Consider the following 17599-nt stretch of genomic DNA (forward strand, 5'->3'; position numbering starts at 1 on the left):
GGAATAGTTAGGATTGGGATTATTAAATTACCTAAAAGTTAAAGTAAGTACTAGGTACTTATTGCAAATACATATACGTAGTTACCTATATTATGTACAATAACTCAGTACCTACATAGTATAAAATACATAGGTAATATTGTAAAACAAAGTCGCTTTCCGATGACTGTGTAGTCGCAGGTTTTTTAAAACCATTAAATTAATAGATGGCGCTACTGGTACACAACTAAGGTACACAAACATTGCCAATGGAGGCAAAAAGCGCCAATTTTCAATATTGTTGCAGATTTACGACCAAAAATACCTTCTACGCAATCGTGGCGCGAGTCTAAAAGAAAAAAAAAGTATTTAGTGGATTATCCTGAAAATAATAACACTATTTTAGGTTATGTTCTGCATTATTTGGTCAACTGTGGTCATAAACTGATATAAACTTGATTTTGACTGAAGATCTTACCTGTGTATGAAATCCATATTTTAATAAGTCTTCATGCGTGAGCTACTTTTCGACCGATAACTGGCTTGAAAATTTAACAGCGTGACGCGTATTTCATAGTTTCCGAAGTTTTTTTATCGTATGGAAGGCGATTTTTCCCAAATATTTCGGCACCAGAATATGCTACATCGTTAGATATTTTCACAAACGAGTGCTTACATAATGAAAGGATTAATAAAGTACTCTAAAATAAACGTTTTAATCGACATAGCAAAAGGCGGCAAAGCTTTTGTGCACCTAACATACAGTGCTACTCTGGCGGGATAATTGTGTAGTAATACTCCCTATTAAACATGGATTTCATATAAATACTTCGACGGAGTACCTACTAAGTCCATGTAATCAAATCATTTTTATCTGTAGATATAGAGAAAACTCTACACTTTAAATTTTTCGTGTCGACAAATTTAAAGTACACTCATGTCGTGTGCCTGGGAGAATGGATTTAGTAAATACTTTACCTACTAATTCCATGCCTGGGAATCGTAGTATTTATATGAAAATGATCTCTCATCTCATTTGGCTTGGCTACTCTACTAACGCGTTGTCTTTAGTTTTTTTTTTTGTTTGATTTCTTTGCCTTTCGTCATAAATAAAACAAAAAAGTCTTTGAAATAAACTGTCCACTGTCAGAAATGTCAACTGTCTCAACTGAATACGGAACTCATGTCATTCATGTCACAAACACAGATGAATCTTTCTACAAAAGGGTTTTTCAAATATTTTTTATGATTTTAGTGAATAAATGTTTCAAAACTGGATTTTACCACGGGATAAAATGCAAAGTACCATCAAGGAAATACTTGATGCTCTTGGGTAAATAAAAATCCACGAAATCATAACGTAACAAGATGTTGTATGTCTTATTTAATTGGTTTTAATAAATGTTTATCGTGCTAATTATGATATTTCAGAATATGTAGTTTGGAAGTAGATACAGTATTGGATTACATGCAAAATGATGCCAACTACGGCAACAGCAATCTCACATCCAAACAAGCGAATGAGTATGCTCAAAGATTGGCGCTAAAGGCAGCAAATGCCAAAGCGTTCCTGAAAAAGTATGAAGATTTGAAGAACCGCAAGTAAGTCGAAATATATCATGTATTTTCATAATAATTTTATTAACCAATTTATTTTTGCCAAGCATAACTAAAATATAATTTACTCTCTAAACTAGGCTGAGATTAAGAAGTTATTTATTTTTTCAATTGTTACGGCAGTTCTTTCACCAGTTTAGATGCTGATTTACAATTCAAATAAATACCAAGAAAATGTAAAATTATTTTTCAGTATCGACAATCTACATGACATCATACTGTTATTCTATAAGTTAGTGTATGATGACAAGAAGTCTAAAATCACTAAACCTAAAGTTGCTCCAAAGCCAATATTGGGTGACAACAAACATCAAATTACCAAAGATGATCTCCCACAGGTAATTTGGTTTACCTACTTAAAAATCCTTTAGTCACTATCTTATACAAAAAAAATTGTCTACAATGACCACTGACTGCTGTATAAGATGCATAATAAAGTTCTCTAAATATGGCCTCAAATAAAATTATTGTATTTTTATGCATTTTTATAATTTTTTAATTAAATCCATTCCTGATTCCATACAAGATTAGTAACAAAGCTATGTCCTGTAGTTGATTATTGACAAAAAGTACCCTATATCATTCAGGAATTCTGGAACAAATTATATTGGTGATAAAATTTTGGAAATCTATTGAGTGATTCCGAAGATTACCCCTTACAAACAAACCTGCAAACCCTTCCTCTTTATAATATTAGTGTAGATTGAAATGACATATGTTTAGATATAATCATCAGTTGTCATCTTTGTTAACTAAATATTACAGATTAAAGACAAATTGCTAAAAGCTGTTGATGAGAGCAAAAAGCTTGTAATGAAGTCATTTGAAGAAAAAGAATCCAAGATTCGGCCAAATTGGTTTAACAGTTTGGATTTGCCCAATTGGCAAAAAGAGCATCCAGCTATGTCTTGGGACTTTCCTAAAGAACCTTTACCCATAATTGGCAACCTTGGTAAGTACAAATATTAATATTACATAATTTCGTTTTGTGCATATAAATGCATAATTTTCTCGTTTTCGAAAATGAATATGAAAAGCTACAATACAACCCATTTCTGAGAAAATCCCTACTTTTCAGTTCAACATTTAACAATAATTAGGTAAAATATAGGTATACTTATATCAAAATATTAATTTTGTTTTTGGTTTCTTTGATTAACGTAAAAAGAAAATTAGTTCTGTGAAATCATTTAATTAGCACAGTCAAAAGAAGTTTATAGCATGGGATAAAAGGCATTTGTTGGTTTTTGTTTCAGTGGGTATACCTGTAGATTCTCAAGAGAACATCATGATAGATGAACTCCTTTATTTGTTTTCTGGAATCCCTGGGAATTTCATCACTCACCAACCTGTGAAAGATATCTTTGATCCACGGTCTTTCACAATTTCTGAAGATTTAGACGATGCTTTAAAGCAAATCATTCAACAAATGCTGCCACTTGCTTCAAATTACTCCATAGTGAGACGGTTTCTCGAGAACTGTGATATGTGGTCAGGTCAAGTACTACATGCATTGGTTGCAGCCATTGAAATACTGTTAAAGGATTACTATGTAAGTTGACATATTGTTTAAATGGTGTAAAACAAAGTCACTTTCCTCTGTCTGTCCCTATGTATGCTTAGATCTTTAAAACTACACAAGAATTTAAGACGACAAATATAAACTTTACTTAAAATTATGCCTAGGGTGTATTTTATAAGATTGTATTTTCTAGCATTGAACTTGTGTGTGGTAAATAAAGCCTACGGTATAGTGATTATTGAGTATATGTATTATAAACGAATACAAACCTTTCTTTACAATATTAGTATAAAAATATACCTTATGATGCCAATGAGGTATGTGCCTTATGATGATTAACACTTGACGTACATCACAAGATGATACAATACAATTTTCTAAATCTAAAAACCCTTTATTCGTTTATTATATGATTAATAATAATATACAACCATTATTTTTCAGACAATGATAGCTCAATTGGAAACTGAGCATATATCAGGGGCGCTATCACTACAGAAGCTGTGGTACTTTGTGTTGCCTACCATGCACACCATGCAAGTTCTTGCCGCTATAGTCACTAATATTGGAAAGGTAAACCAAATTATTTTTAAATAAACTAGCTAAGCTCCGGAGTTTACGCTTTCGTAGGAATATCAAGGATACTTTTTTTCATCCCAAAATGGTCGATTTTATGTTCTGACTATTAAAGAGGCTGATAATTTTACCATTACAGAGCGAACTTCGTGGAGGCGCAGTTTTGACGGTCCTGCATGATAAAACTAATACTCTGATGGGCGACGCAAGAGCTCAAGAAATATCACTATTCCTAACTGAGAGGGCTAGCCGACCGTACCTCGCCATCTTAGACCAATGGATACATAAAGGAACCATTGTGGATCCGTTTCAGGTAAATATTTTGTTATTTAATTCAAAATACATAAAGGTAAAATTTGAAACTTACATTTTGAGAATAAATAAATGGAAAACAATCAATAAGGTCCACTAAAGTTTAAGCTAGTATACCAGGCCTGATGGACACAAACAGAAATAGGCATAACCAGAACCGCCGAAAAACATCTGTATATTTTTTGTAGTAAATATATCCTTATCTGTGAAAATTTCAACTTCTAACTACATACACATACATACAGCATGATGACAGACGGACAGCGAAGTCTTAGTATATGGGCCCATTGTACCCCTGTTTGTAAATATTTTTTTTGTCCCAGGAGTTCATGATCGAGGACAACGAGCTGATCAACAAGGAGGAGCTGCCGGTGGACTACTCCGCGGACTACTGGGAGAAGCGCTACAGCGGGCAGAAGGACCGCGTGCCCCGGTTCCTGGACAAGTTCACGGACATCATCCTGCGGACCGGGAAGTACCTTAACGTTATCAGCCAGTGTGGTACGTCATGGTTTTTTTTTTACTTACGCTGTTATAAAGAGTATTGGATTGATGGTGTCAAAGACAACTATATTGACGAGATAAAAGATACTAATTAACGGCGAAACAACGCGAAAAAGCTAATACCTTACCTAATACTAAATATATATGAATGCGGTGTAATCCTAATTACAATATTTTTTTAGGTAAATCAATATCAAAAACAAATACAGAAGAAATAAAGTACTCGCTTCGGGAACAAAACTACGGTGCCATAATACAAAAGGCGTATGCATACGCCAGCAAATCTCTACTAGAGTTACTGTTGAAGGAGTATGATCTCATGGGGCGGTTGAAATCTGTCAAAAACTACTTTCTGATGAGCCAGGGAGACTTTATTGTGCAGTTTATGGATGCCACGGAACAAGAGTTGTCGAAGAAAATAGATGATATTATACCGTCGAAGCTGGAGTCTTTATTGGGACTTTGTTTGAGGTAATATATTGTCAGTTTTATTATGCCCTATATTCATATAGAAAACTTAGTCCATTGAAAAAACGCATATAGTAAAGCTAAGTTTCACTTGTCAATTTGATATTAGTACAGTTCTCAAATTTAGGCGTGCACCGAAAATATTTCAACCAATCAAACCGCGCCGCGTAAATGCGCGTCCATTATTGGCTGATGCGTTCGGGCCATGTTTGGAATTCGCTAGAACGTCGCGTCGTCACAGCAGTCGGTTTATGTTAGGAGTACATGCGTCCATTACTCTAACTACTCTCGAGTATAAGTTTTATGATCGAGATTGCATGAGTACTGTTGCTTTCGCATTTCAAATCTTATGCAATTATAATTAAATAATATATATTCACGAGAATATATAATTATAATTATATATTCACGAGAATATATAATTATAATGTATAATTATGAGGTTGAAATATTCTGCGCCATCGAAAATTGCCGATGCGACCTATAAAAGAGGTAATACTGTGCTAGTAGTTATAATTGGATTAACATCAATGATAAATATAATTTCAGATTGTCGGCAGCTAGTCACGATCCGTACAATGAAGATATGAGGGTAGAGCTATTGCCCTACGATTTACAATTCCAAATGTTCAAAATTTTGTCCATTGAGACAGAGGAAGAGAAAGGTGAGAAAATACTGTTCAGTATTTTAAATATTTTTAATTTAATTAAACTATATTAAATTGAAAAAACTACTAGATGTTGGTGACAAAAGTAAAGTATTGACCACACAACCACTTCACATATAATCACAAAGAAAAAAGAACGAACCAACACGACCACACCGTACGACACCAAAGCTAAGACTGAGTCACTATAGCGCTTGTACGTCCGTTTTATAAATAACAAACGGCGAGAACAAGTGTCATTTATTATAAGTCACTTTGCCAATGAGTACCATTTTGTAATACGAGCTGTTTTACCGACAATACAGTATCTAAAATGACAATAAAGTTAACACTCCGTCATATAAAAAAACTACCTGATCGTGTAGTACGAGACTAGAACAAACTCAATGAGGTTTTTTTCACTGCACCGTCAACAATTTTAAGAATAAAATCTCAATCAAGTTTTATCTCTTTCTCTCACTGTGAAATATTATAAAGTGCGATAGTGACAGGCATATTATAGGTAAATATACACGTATAAAATGTTGTATTGTTTCAGAGTACAAACAAAACAAAGAGTGTCCCCCGCTGACCGGCATCGAGACGTTCTCGTTCGGGATGGAGGTGAAGTGGCCCGTGTCGCTCATACTCAACCACAAGGCCATCGCCTGCTACCAGATGATCTTCCGCCATCTGTTCTACTGCAAACACGTCGAGAGACTGCTGTGCAGGTCAAATCACCTTGGATATTGTGTTTAGTCTCTTTCTCTTATATTTGAAGTTACAAACTGTAAAAGTGACTGAAATTGATCATACTGAAAAGAAAAAATATTTTTGAAAAATGATATAATTTTGTAAATGCGACCGTGATTAATTGCGAAAAACACTAGCTCCCTCTTAGACACGTTATATGGATACCTGTATAGTAATAAACATTCTCTAAATATTTACCTGAAATATTTCAATACCCTCATTCTACGACCCACCCCGTATGATGTGATACGGTCGAAATAACTATTACTATTAGTGGCGACAAAAAGTAACTCTAAATACTCCAGCTCAAAAATATTTTTGAGCTGGAGTATTTTTGATTTGAAATAAGGACAAACAAACTTTCACATTTATAATATTATGGGTTGTTTTAGAGTGTGGCTGTACAATAAGGTGGTGAAGCGTTTCTCCGAGGCGCGCCAGTACGCGGACGCGTTCGCTCTGCGCCAGCGCATGCTGAGCTGCATCCAGCATCTGCAGTACTACATGTGTGTCGAGGTCATCGAACCCTCGTGGTGCCAGCTCATACAGAGCCTCGACAAGGTTCGTGTTTCTTTCAGGAAATAATGTGGACCAATGAGGAGATGCCTCGCTGATAGTTTTTATAACAAAAAAACTGCTCAAGAGCGAGTGCCTCGCGCATTGAGGGTTCTGTAAAATTCACTTTTATTATTCTTTTATGAAGTTGCGAAATATGGGATGTAAATGGTCATGTTTTGTGATTGCACTATGAAAAGAATATATATGAGTATTTCATAATTAAATCATTGAGTTCCGTATCTTTACCTACCTTACCCTAAAGATACATGGGTGGGCAAAAGCCCACATTTCAACATAGTGCGAAGCTGAAGTTGAACCCCAATAGGGTATCAAAAGTACTCGTAAATACATAAATGTAAAATCCAACAAAATTTAAGCTGTCTAATGAGATAAAACACTTTGTAAAACACATTTATTTTGTCGCAATAATTATAATATAAATGGAGACGGAAAGCGATTGGTAAATATTAATTCTTAAATTAAAGAAATATCTTTTTAACATCTCACATCATACTCGATTGGATAGTGTTACCTACAATATTTAAATGCAAAGTACTGAATGTAATTAGTAATAACAACACAACGCAAAATTAAAAATGCAAAATGGGAACATTAGTACTTCGATTCTAACAGCTCTAATATTTTTTGCACTTTTTCTTTCATGCTGTCAATTTCCGATTTGACAAACTGTTTCATTTCGTCATATTCCGACACTTTTGTTCTCTTGCTGATGACAAACTTTGCATTATTCACTACAGTGCGCTCCAATCTGTAATGTTGACAGCGTTCATAGCAACATTGGCCGCTTTCAATATCCTCGTAATCATCACCAAACTTTCTTGCTGTCTCTAGTTCAGGTATCACAATTTTGTTGTCCTGGTTTGGCTTCACTAGTATCTTGTACAGTGGCAAAAAGTGAGGGAACATAGTTATACGTTTTGCAAATGGCTTCAAACATAAAGTTTTAGGTTTTATAAAGTAGAAATTCTGCCAATTTAAAGGCATACATGACCAACACCGAGATCGTTGAGTATATTCGGTAATAGAATTACCTAATAATACACTCTCCAAATAAGATATTAGTTTGATTCGCGAAATGTGACCGACCAATTCGGCATCGGCTCTGATAGCTTGGGTATCGCTGACAGCCAAACCGTTAAGCAAATTAAAAAGTACTATAGGAATCATGAACACGAACACAATAAATATAATGTGACTTGTTACTGGGAATGTGCTAAACTTTATAGAGCCTGCATCGAATTCTCCTGTCAACATCACTATTGTTTTAAATAGAGATCTTCCAGGATCTTCGAAAAAGTCTTCCTCTTCTTCGTCTTTGCCCGTTTCGTTTGGATTAGGCGCTTTTTGGTCTTCTATAATCACTTGTCTGAATAAAGTATAAAAACTTAGCGCGAACGCAATGATCAGAATGCAGTACCACAATAAAAACTTAAAGAAGTTCCACGATACAGTTTTCAGCATTACAATGTTTGTTGATAGTGTTGGAAATTGACCAATTAGTAGAACCAATTCAGCAGATGATAATAAAATAGCTACAGCTGATAATTGTTGTTTGGTTGACTCCTGAGCTGAGTCGTAGCACACTATCCATATAGTCACAAATATAAGCGCTAATTCCATCCAGTTTTCTATACTCTGCAAGTATCTAGTAGGAGACACTAGTAGTTGAAAAAGTTCACGAATAACTAAGACTATGAGGCCAATAATAGCACCGATATGAGTAACGACATTCAGCATTTCAATAGATTCTGATTGCTTTTTCTCGATGCCATAACCTAATATAATGTATAGAATGAGAGATAGCCAAAAAAGAGAGTAAAATGTGATATGTCCATAAAACAAGCAACTTATTCTTTGCCATTTGAGATACAGGAAGCTTGTAATAACAGGATGTTTTAAAAGCGGCTTTAATTCCTCACATCGTGTCATATACAGCAAAGCGTCTGTTTCTGGCGCAAGAACAGCGTCGTACTCCTTGACGTTATTGTTAGATGTTTTAATTAATGTAGTATTTATTTCATTTTCGAATGAGTTATTTGGGTAAACCAAGAAGCTATATTTCATATGAATTTCATAGTCGTCATCGCTCGGTCGTTCATCATTTGATGTGATACACTCATCTAAATACGTCTCCAGAGTTTTGGCATTGATGTCTGCTAATGGCGGCTCATTGAAATTATTTCTTAAACCAATGCAAGCTCCTTTCCTCAATAACTCTAAAACTGTATCACTGTCTCCATTTCTGGCGGCGTAATGTAAGGCTGTGTTATTTTTGATATCCTGATGGTTGACGTCGATGTTAATTTTGGGATTTTTTAATAACAGTTCCACACACTCTTTAAAATCTGCCTTCGGATTTTTATAATAAGTTCTCATTCCTTTTAGAGTTGTTTGGATTAGTGTCTCTCTATTGTCGGGATCAAACAATGTTGAATCATTTTCTATGAACATTTTGAGAATTTTGGAAAATCCATTTTGACAAGCGATAGTCACTGGGCGGCTACTGTTCCCTGAAAATGTTACATTCGGATCTGCTCCACAATTAAGTAATGTTTCTACTACTTTTTCAAATCCCTTTTCAACAGACATTTGCAACATAGTATATATACCATTGTGGGATGTTAACGCTGATATGTGTTCATTTTTACTGACCAGTTTTCTAAAATCACGTATGAAATTTTCTTCTTCATGTCTGCTAAGATAGTAAAATAATTTATCATTATCAATCGTTTCAATTGATTCTGCATTAGCATCAACTTTTGTCAAAAGATAAGGAAATGCTTCTTTTAAGAAATGACGTGCAGTTTTGCCTTTTCTGTCTTTGTATGTATCTAAATCAATTGGATCTTTTGAATAGTCCAAAATGAACGTAATTACTCTCTCCAATCCTTGCTTCGCAGCTGAATAAATGGGAGTAATTCCTTTTAAATCGGGTGAGTTTACGTTGCATCCTGCTTTCACAAGCAGTTCCACCACATCTTCATATAACTCCAATTCCCGATCTCGGTCGTCCAAATCTTCTATCTTCTTTATTGCCTTCAGCAATGCTGTATTTCCCTTGGATTTGTTATTTACGTCAATTCTGTCATCTTCTAGTAGCAATTTTAAAGCTTCAATGTTGCCACTGTCAACGGCGAAATGAATCGGCGCGGCACCATGGGTTTCGTTGATATTGTTCACTTGCACCTGATGTTGCAGTAACAGCTTGACGAAATTTTGTTTGTTTGGTTCAGACACTGCTATTTCGAGACAGGTTTTGTAGTCTGGATACTGATAAACATATTCGAGGTCAACGTCGTTGATGAGTTTCTTGAACGTCAAGAAATCGTTCGTGCGAAGTGCGGTCCTCAGTTGTACTTGCGGATCTGCCCCGAAGAGGGAACCGCCCCGCGACAGTCGATTGGAGTTCATCTCGTAACTGTCCCGCGTCATGTCTCACACTGGCTGGAATGAGTGTAAATAACGATTTTATTTGGAGCACAATTTTTTAATTAAAATTGTTGTTCTCGAGTACAAAATCCCTGACTGCTGTTATTTTTCAATTGATTTTAAATAGTAACAAATATCTTGCATTTTTATGTAATGGACATAACAGTATTTTCTTAAAATGTCAGAATACATACTTCTAAGCCCAGAAGATAATGAAATCAACATTTTTATTGAACTAGAAACGCTAAACGATAGTTTAAACACTCGGGAAAAACAGCCATTGGTCATCTAGTAAGCGTTCATCAGTATCTATTAATCTATTTATTATTATTATTTAATTTTGGGGATGTGGTTGTTTTATCATTTTGATGAAAATATCATGGAGAGCTTGAATATTCCTATTTTTATTTAATTTTTCGAAAGTAAAAATATGTAAATAGGTTTAGGTGTTTGGGATCTTCATCGATCGGTCTAAATCATATAGTTGATAACTATGTGTAGTTATTTATTATTTCTAATGCGGTCATTACTTTTGTTACTAGCCATGTCACTGACACAGAATACTGTCATCCACGCATGTCCACTTAATCAATTACAATTGCACTAACACTAATAAAGCTTCCGTTGGCATATGTACGAACGGATGGCCTAACCAGTCTACATGTCCTATAGTATCATAATAAAGATGACGTCACTGCCCTCGACCTTGATCATACAATATGTATACATTTTGAATACCTAATTACATGTTTAATGCCAGCTCCACATTGTCGCCGAACTCAGACACTCATGCCGACGCGACTGCATGAACATTGCGTACTTAGTATGAGTGTTTTTATTTACCGCAATGAAAAACCAGCAGTGTAATCAGAATCCGCCAAAGTTTGGCAAACTGTTCAACGACAGTGTGGAACCGGCATAAGATGTGACGCCCCACTTTTTTGTCATTTTTTTCCACATTTTTTCTCTTGCTTTCATATCTATTATTTCATATTTTATTTATTTTCTACGTCTATAAAAAGTAATTTCTATATATTCTGAAAAAAATATAGTAAGAGCTAGAGAGAATTCAAAATTATTTTGGTAAGTAGGTAAATGTGTAACACTGTTTGGAAAATCAAACGTTTATTATTTATCTTACTGAGGTCTTCACGCTTTACTGCATTTAACATAATTTCACTAACATTCATTTATGTATTATCTTTATATTTATTTTTAATTTTCGTATAAAACACATACACACCCATGTAGTACCTACCCAGAGTGACCCAATCGAAAGTAGAAAGATTTAACACTATATACGAGTATTATCGATTATCCCGAGTTCCCGAAATTTTTATTTATAATTTCAAATCCTCTATATGTACTTAATTAGGTCCTTTATGCAAGAATTTCGGCAATGACGTACATGTTTACTATATTAACACAAATAAATACCAATATCCCATATAAATACGCTACAGGCGTACCTGGATATCAGAAACAGTTTCACACGTACACAAGCACTGGTTCACTATTCAGTATTGGTGGAGCGGCAACCATTCGGCTGCGCGAGCGTCGCTTGAAGTGAGGCGGTGCGCGGACGCAAGTCTGGAAGGAGCAGGTCATGGTCGCACGGATCCTTCATAATCGTAATTAATACGATCATATGTTGACCGTGTTGTGTGGATTTATGATCCCAAACATAAACTTTTCATTTATACATCTCGAAAAAGAAACAAAATTGTATTTTCTTCCTACAACTTTATACGATTTCGTTCATGATACTTACTTTTGCTATTCTAATTTACGTGCAATAATAACTACTATTGATATTTACGAAACAAAACCCCTAAGAGTAATTTTTATCGCTGGAATTTTTTTTGTGACGTCATTTCCAGGTGAACAACGTAGACGAAGTGTTGGAGCGTCACAACGACTTCCTAGAGTCCTGCCTCGGCGACTGCATGCTCACCAGGTCCCAGCTTCTGAAGGCAGTCACCGCGCTCTGTCTTGTCTGTGTGCAGTTCTGCACTTTTATACAGGTATTCGATTATTCAATGTTACCAGCATATCAACATCTTGGAATAATTAAATCACTGAAAAGAAAGCTCTGAGGACAGAAGAGAGATGTATCTTAACAGCCAATATGATTTATTCGCGTATATTTCGTACATTTTTTAGTTCATTTCCTTATTCCGAAGATTTGTTTCGAAGTTATGCATATGTCCACAATTTTTAAATGCTATTATTTGTTAGAACTTGGTTACACAACCCATACAGCACCGCTCAGATGTAGTAAAATAAGGAGGACGGAGGGAACGAGGTGACCCTTTTCCTTTATTTTACTATTTGATAAAGATAGGTATATATTTATTAGGTGTATATTTAATCAAATATATTTTTGTTTAGAAGAAATTGTGTTGACTTCAGTCTAGCTCACAGTCCAAGCATGATATATGTTGTATTTCCGATCCCTTTTATTAATATGTCGTTCAAATGAGAGTGGAATGATAATTTTGAAACAATCAAGTTTTGTTCTCATTTGAAAATGTACTAGTCATTATTATTGTTGTATATTTTCATCATTACTTTTTATAAGGATTTTTCAAAATTTTATGCAAGTACATTAGAAATTTTTAATTTTCGTTATAATGTCCTCATTGTTCCATTGTAGACTATTTTCCGGTGGAGGGAACCTTTATATACTTACATATATCTATTGCTATTATTTTTATGGAAACACTTTATATCGGCTGCGTCACGTGACAAATTAATTTTCAGCTTTTTTATTTATTTACGACGCTATATTTATAATAATACTGCAACTTATTGTATATGATTTATATGTAATATTATTTCTAATCGTAATTTAATTTTGTATTTTCTTTTAACGCTACCAAAACACGTTAATTGGCAAAAGGAGATGCACAAGTACTTCGTGGACGCAGAGCTTAACAGTATGCTTGGATCAACGTATGACAGTTCAGACTATAGCGAGGTACCTAGACAAGAAGAAGTATCACTAGAGCACCCGAGTACTCTGAAGGCACTATCAATCACTAAATTATCACTTACGTCTAATGTATAAACGGCATTATTGTAACAATGCTCTGTGATTTGTAAAATTTCAACCAATCACAAAATACTATTTTATTAATTTCATATTCAAATTATTGATTGGATGATCTTTTTCAAACATGAAATGACGTTATTTTAGGCCGTATGTACATTAGAATAGTTCAATCGAAATCATTGTGTACACGTAACGCTTCCATGTAGTATTTGTGAAGGTACAAACCAACATCACAAAAATCATTCATGCTTGTGTAACAATTTTTTTCATGACTTTTCTGTTTTAGAATTATACGGTGAGTGTGATACTATTTTTTTCTGTATAATAAAATGTGTAGTTTTCATATTGTTTACATCTTAGGTTATTTGAATGTGACTAATAAACTTATTGTAAGTATTGTAATGTATTCGTAAAACCACTCGGGTGAAAAGGGATGGATGGCTGTACAAAGCATCGTTATATAGATCGTTTTAGATTCTGATTCTGATTCGATTAGGTCAGAAAATTGTGAAAAATCGGTTAATACTATTCTTATGTCATATACTACAATAAAATGATTTGTTTATGTATTTACTAGCTGCACGCCGCGGTGTTACCCGCGTAATTCTAAAAACACTTACATTTTTATGCACAGTAACGCCATTTACTTTATATAGCGCGATTGCTGAAAGTCAATCTATTTGACCAAACCCGCGAAATTCCCAAAAAGTATCCTATTTGTTAATCCACGGTATCAGCTACCTCTACCAAATCAGTGGGAAGTGGGATTATGAATCCAAGTGGCGAACTGTGTCCAGGGCGCGGGATGCGGGGGCTCCGCAGCGGCGCTGGCGGCGGCGGACTCGTTCTCGCGCTCCGTGTCGCGCTACGGGCTGCGCTTCACCGCGGCGCTGTTGTCCGTGCTCGCCATCATCGACCAGATGGCGCGCGACAACAACACCAACAAGCTGCTCAATATATCCGCCAGGTGGGTCTCGTCAACAAACCTAAGTAACAAAGAGTCCACTCTCCTCTCTCTCATCTTCTTCCTGACGACATCTGGCCTAATCATGCCGGTCTGCTACACGGGAGATCCCGACTTTGAACCCCGATCAGATTAAGGTAGAAATTTATATTTTTCAGAATGACCTGCGTCTTGGACGTTTATCTGTATAGATTATAAAATATAGTATCGTTGAGTTAGTATCCCATTACACAAGTCTCGATTATTTTGTGACCGAGTGATTTGTCCATATATATGCAGGTGGTGGAATATAATACAACCTGGAATAGCCCATAGTGTATTATATCTCAAAATTCCTACAGAAATTAATCCGAATCTGGGCGCACCTAATTAAAGTTGTATATTTTGAATACAATTTGTCCTTCACAGGCTAAAGTTCAACACCTACTACGATAAACAGAAGGAGATGATCTGCAACGATGACAACATTATGGGAGATAAGAAGGCTTCGTCCTAGCACAGGGCAGCGCGCTCGCGCTCCAAACTCGTCACGGCAGTGTGAACACGCCTTTACATCACCCGCCACTGGATAACAGCCGATTTTTGTAACAAGCCAAATTGCCGCATTTAAAAAGGTGAAATTTTTTGCTATTCCTTTCAAATTGTCATCAAAAAAATAAAGCCGAAATTGTATGTTCCGAAATTTTTTTCTTAGGTGCTATACTAATTACAATTATACATATTGTAATGGCTAGTGTTAAAAAGATTATTGTATTGCTTTCCATTTATTTTCGGTCTCCAGTGGTTGAAAAATGTCGAGTTGTAAAGGTATAAGGAATTCCAAAAGTGTAAACGATTGGTATAAAGACAATTTACCTGTTAAGTATCGATATTTATTCCAATAGAATAGGATACTAAAATTCTAATAGGTTACACAAGATTGTAATTTAAACTGACAATTAATTTTGATGTTAGTAATTGCACCACAATGTTTATGGGTAAATCTGTGAAAGATTATTCTGAATAACCTATTTATTTAATTTATATTCTATGAATACTAGATTCATAGAATAGAAATTAAATAAATGCGAATTAAATTACATTGAGTAAATTTAATATATATTAAATTTACTTAATGTAATTTATTCTCGTATTTGCAACACAGACAAAGGAAACTATAGATAAAGAGTTAGTGTAGCTACATAAGATAGAACTATTCAAAAGTCTATCCGACAGGTCGAGGCAGGCTGGCCTTGTAAAAGCTGGCACACGATGTGGGACAAAAGACGGTAGCGCCCTGTCCCATTCGTCCTTGTATTACTAGCTATTTTATTGTATGAACAAAATATACAACAACAATGTTTATAGTTTTCTCTGTCTATACATTGAAATCTCACAGAATATGAAAAGTTTAACTATGCCTGTCTAGCATGTATGAAGAAAAATTACTGTAATGTATAGTAGATAAAGAAACAGTGAGAAATATCCAGTGATTGAAATTTTGCCCCAACAACGTCAATGCAGTAGATATTGACAATATAGAATAAATTACGAGTATTTCTGCATGTTCAGGTTTATTCCTCAAATAATTTTTGTGATCGTCTTCATAATAAGACTTGACTTTTACTGGTGTAAATTCCTAAATCTCATTAAAATCTCAATAGTCGTGTTATATTAATATAGTGAACTAGTCTTAGCTTAAATAGATAATATGCTCTCGTACTCGTACTTGCGAAAAATAATTTTGAGGATAAGTCTAGTGAAGAAAATTAAATATATAAATGGTCATATAAAAACGAATCCACGCAGGTTTTGTGATTAGAAATTAATCCTATCCGGTTAAGTACAAATTTAAAATCGTTCAATAGTCATTTATTAGAACCTGTATTTTTGTATACGCTATAATTTATCGGCACAATTAATAAAAATAAAATACTCACTAATATTCATATAAAAATAACAATATTTTTGATAAAATTAGACCGCGATCAAATACAATGTATAATAAATAATAATGTGTAAAAGATTTCATATACATACAGCCAGTTTTAATAGAATTACATAAGTAATAAAGAGAGATGAGACGCATTGTGCGCACGTCACAAAATGTGAACCAACTTAAAAACTGAGTTTGTCAACCTTTTTTTTAGAATTGCGCGAGATTCAGATGAGGATATGTGGGCGAAATACCCTATAGAGTAGATAAAATTCTTTTTGTATTCGGTATACATTTTGCGTCAAGACCTGTAATAAAAAACTTGCCATATTTTAGTGATAATGGATGCCATGCATTTGAAAATATAATTCCGATATGTTAGAATAACTCGAAGATATAGAGTATGATGTCGATACCTTTGACAAAAAAATCTTTCTCATTTTGTATTAGTAGGTACCTAATTGGTGTTGTTGATATAATTTGTTACATTCGTTGTGATTGGCTGTGTTTAGCTAATATTAAGTCATTTCCTAGGAGTAAAGTTCCTATGGTTTCGGCATATTAGCAAATTAGAATCTTGTCTTCTTTGTTGATAAAATTGTTGTCATATTGGTGTCTTTTGTGAAGTCCAACCAAATGACAAAAGGCGACGTTTTTTTTTCGTTTACAACCCTAGTTTGACTTACTATATTCACCCCATATAAAATAACTTTAGTATTTGAATATTTCTCACATATATAGCGCGAATCTCACAGAAGTAAGTATGTTGCGATATATTTGTTCATCACAACGTTGCTAGAAGTTGTTAGTTGTTCTAACCGTGTTTAGAATTATTTTTTGCTTTCAATTAAATATTCTGAATTGATATTTACCCACCTAAAAGTTGAAATTATAAATGTCACAAGTCTTAATGGCGATATGTATGTAGAGTATGTTAATGTTTGGGTCTTATGTAGTGGATAATTTGAAAGTATTAAGTAGTCGTTTATTCGATATGGCGTCCTGACATATCAAGAATTATACATGTTAATGTTAAATCTCAGTACCGATGTAAATAAATGCCATCGTCAATTTTTTATTTCAATAAAATAATTAATTACTATTTCTGTTTTTTATTTTTCTCTTGTTAGGTCTGTGTGATCCTCTGAAGCCTAATTAATGGTCATCAATCTGACCCGGGTTTGATCCCCAGTCAGGACAAAACGGAAAACTGTTTTTCAGATTGACCTGGGTGTATATATATATATATATATATATATATATATATATATATATATAT

The 17599-nt window shown here is 34.4% G+C and overlaps 2 protein-coding genes across 3 annotated transcripts; one reads left to right on the forward strand and one right to left on the reverse strand.

The window, feature by feature from the left end:
• The first annotated feature begins 1159 nt into the window (after positions 1-1159).
• Positions 1160-17422, forward strand: LOC128669263 (gamma-tubulin complex component 2-like). Of its 2 annotated transcripts, XM_053743968.1 has the most exons (16): positions 1160-1312; positions 1411-1581; positions 1790-1934; positions 2362-2548; positions 2853-3148; positions 3563-3691; positions 3834-4007; positions 4330-4507; positions 4693-4981; positions 5528-5643; positions 6185-6356; positions 6771-6939; positions 12267-12410; positions 13289-13366; positions 14239-14408; positions 14814-17422. In XM_053743968.1, exons 1-16 carry the CDS (start codon positions 1242-1244, stop codon positions 14899-14901), a joined length of 2577 nt encoding a protein of 858 aa, XP_053599943.1. In that variant the 5' UTR covers positions 1160-1241; the 3' UTR covers positions 14902-17422. The 2 variants fall into 2 exon arrangements, with proteins under 2 accessions (XP_053599943.1, XP_053599944.1); XM_053743969.1 differs by lacking the exon at positions 13289-13366.
• LOC128669262 (transient receptor potential cation channel protein painless-like) lies at positions 7334-11975 on the reverse strand. Its single transcript, XM_053743967.1, has 2 exons — positions 11856-11975; positions 7334-10401 (listed from the first exon to the last, which is right to left on the reverse strand). Exon 2 carries the CDS (start codon positions 10387-10389, stop codon positions 7549-7551), a length of 2841 nt encoding a protein of 946 aa, XP_053599942.1. The 5' UTR covers positions 10390-10401; positions 11856-11975; the 3' UTR covers positions 7334-7548.
• Positions 17423-17599: the final 177 nt, after the last annotated feature.

Source organism: Plodia interpunctella, chromosome 4 (assembly GCF_027563975.2).
Source record: "Plodia interpunctella isolate USDA-ARS_2022_Savannah chromosome 4, ilPloInte3.2, whole genome shotgun sequence".
Taxonomy (NCBI): domain Eukaryota; kingdom Metazoa; phylum Arthropoda; class Insecta; order Lepidoptera; family Pyralidae; genus Plodia; species Plodia interpunctella.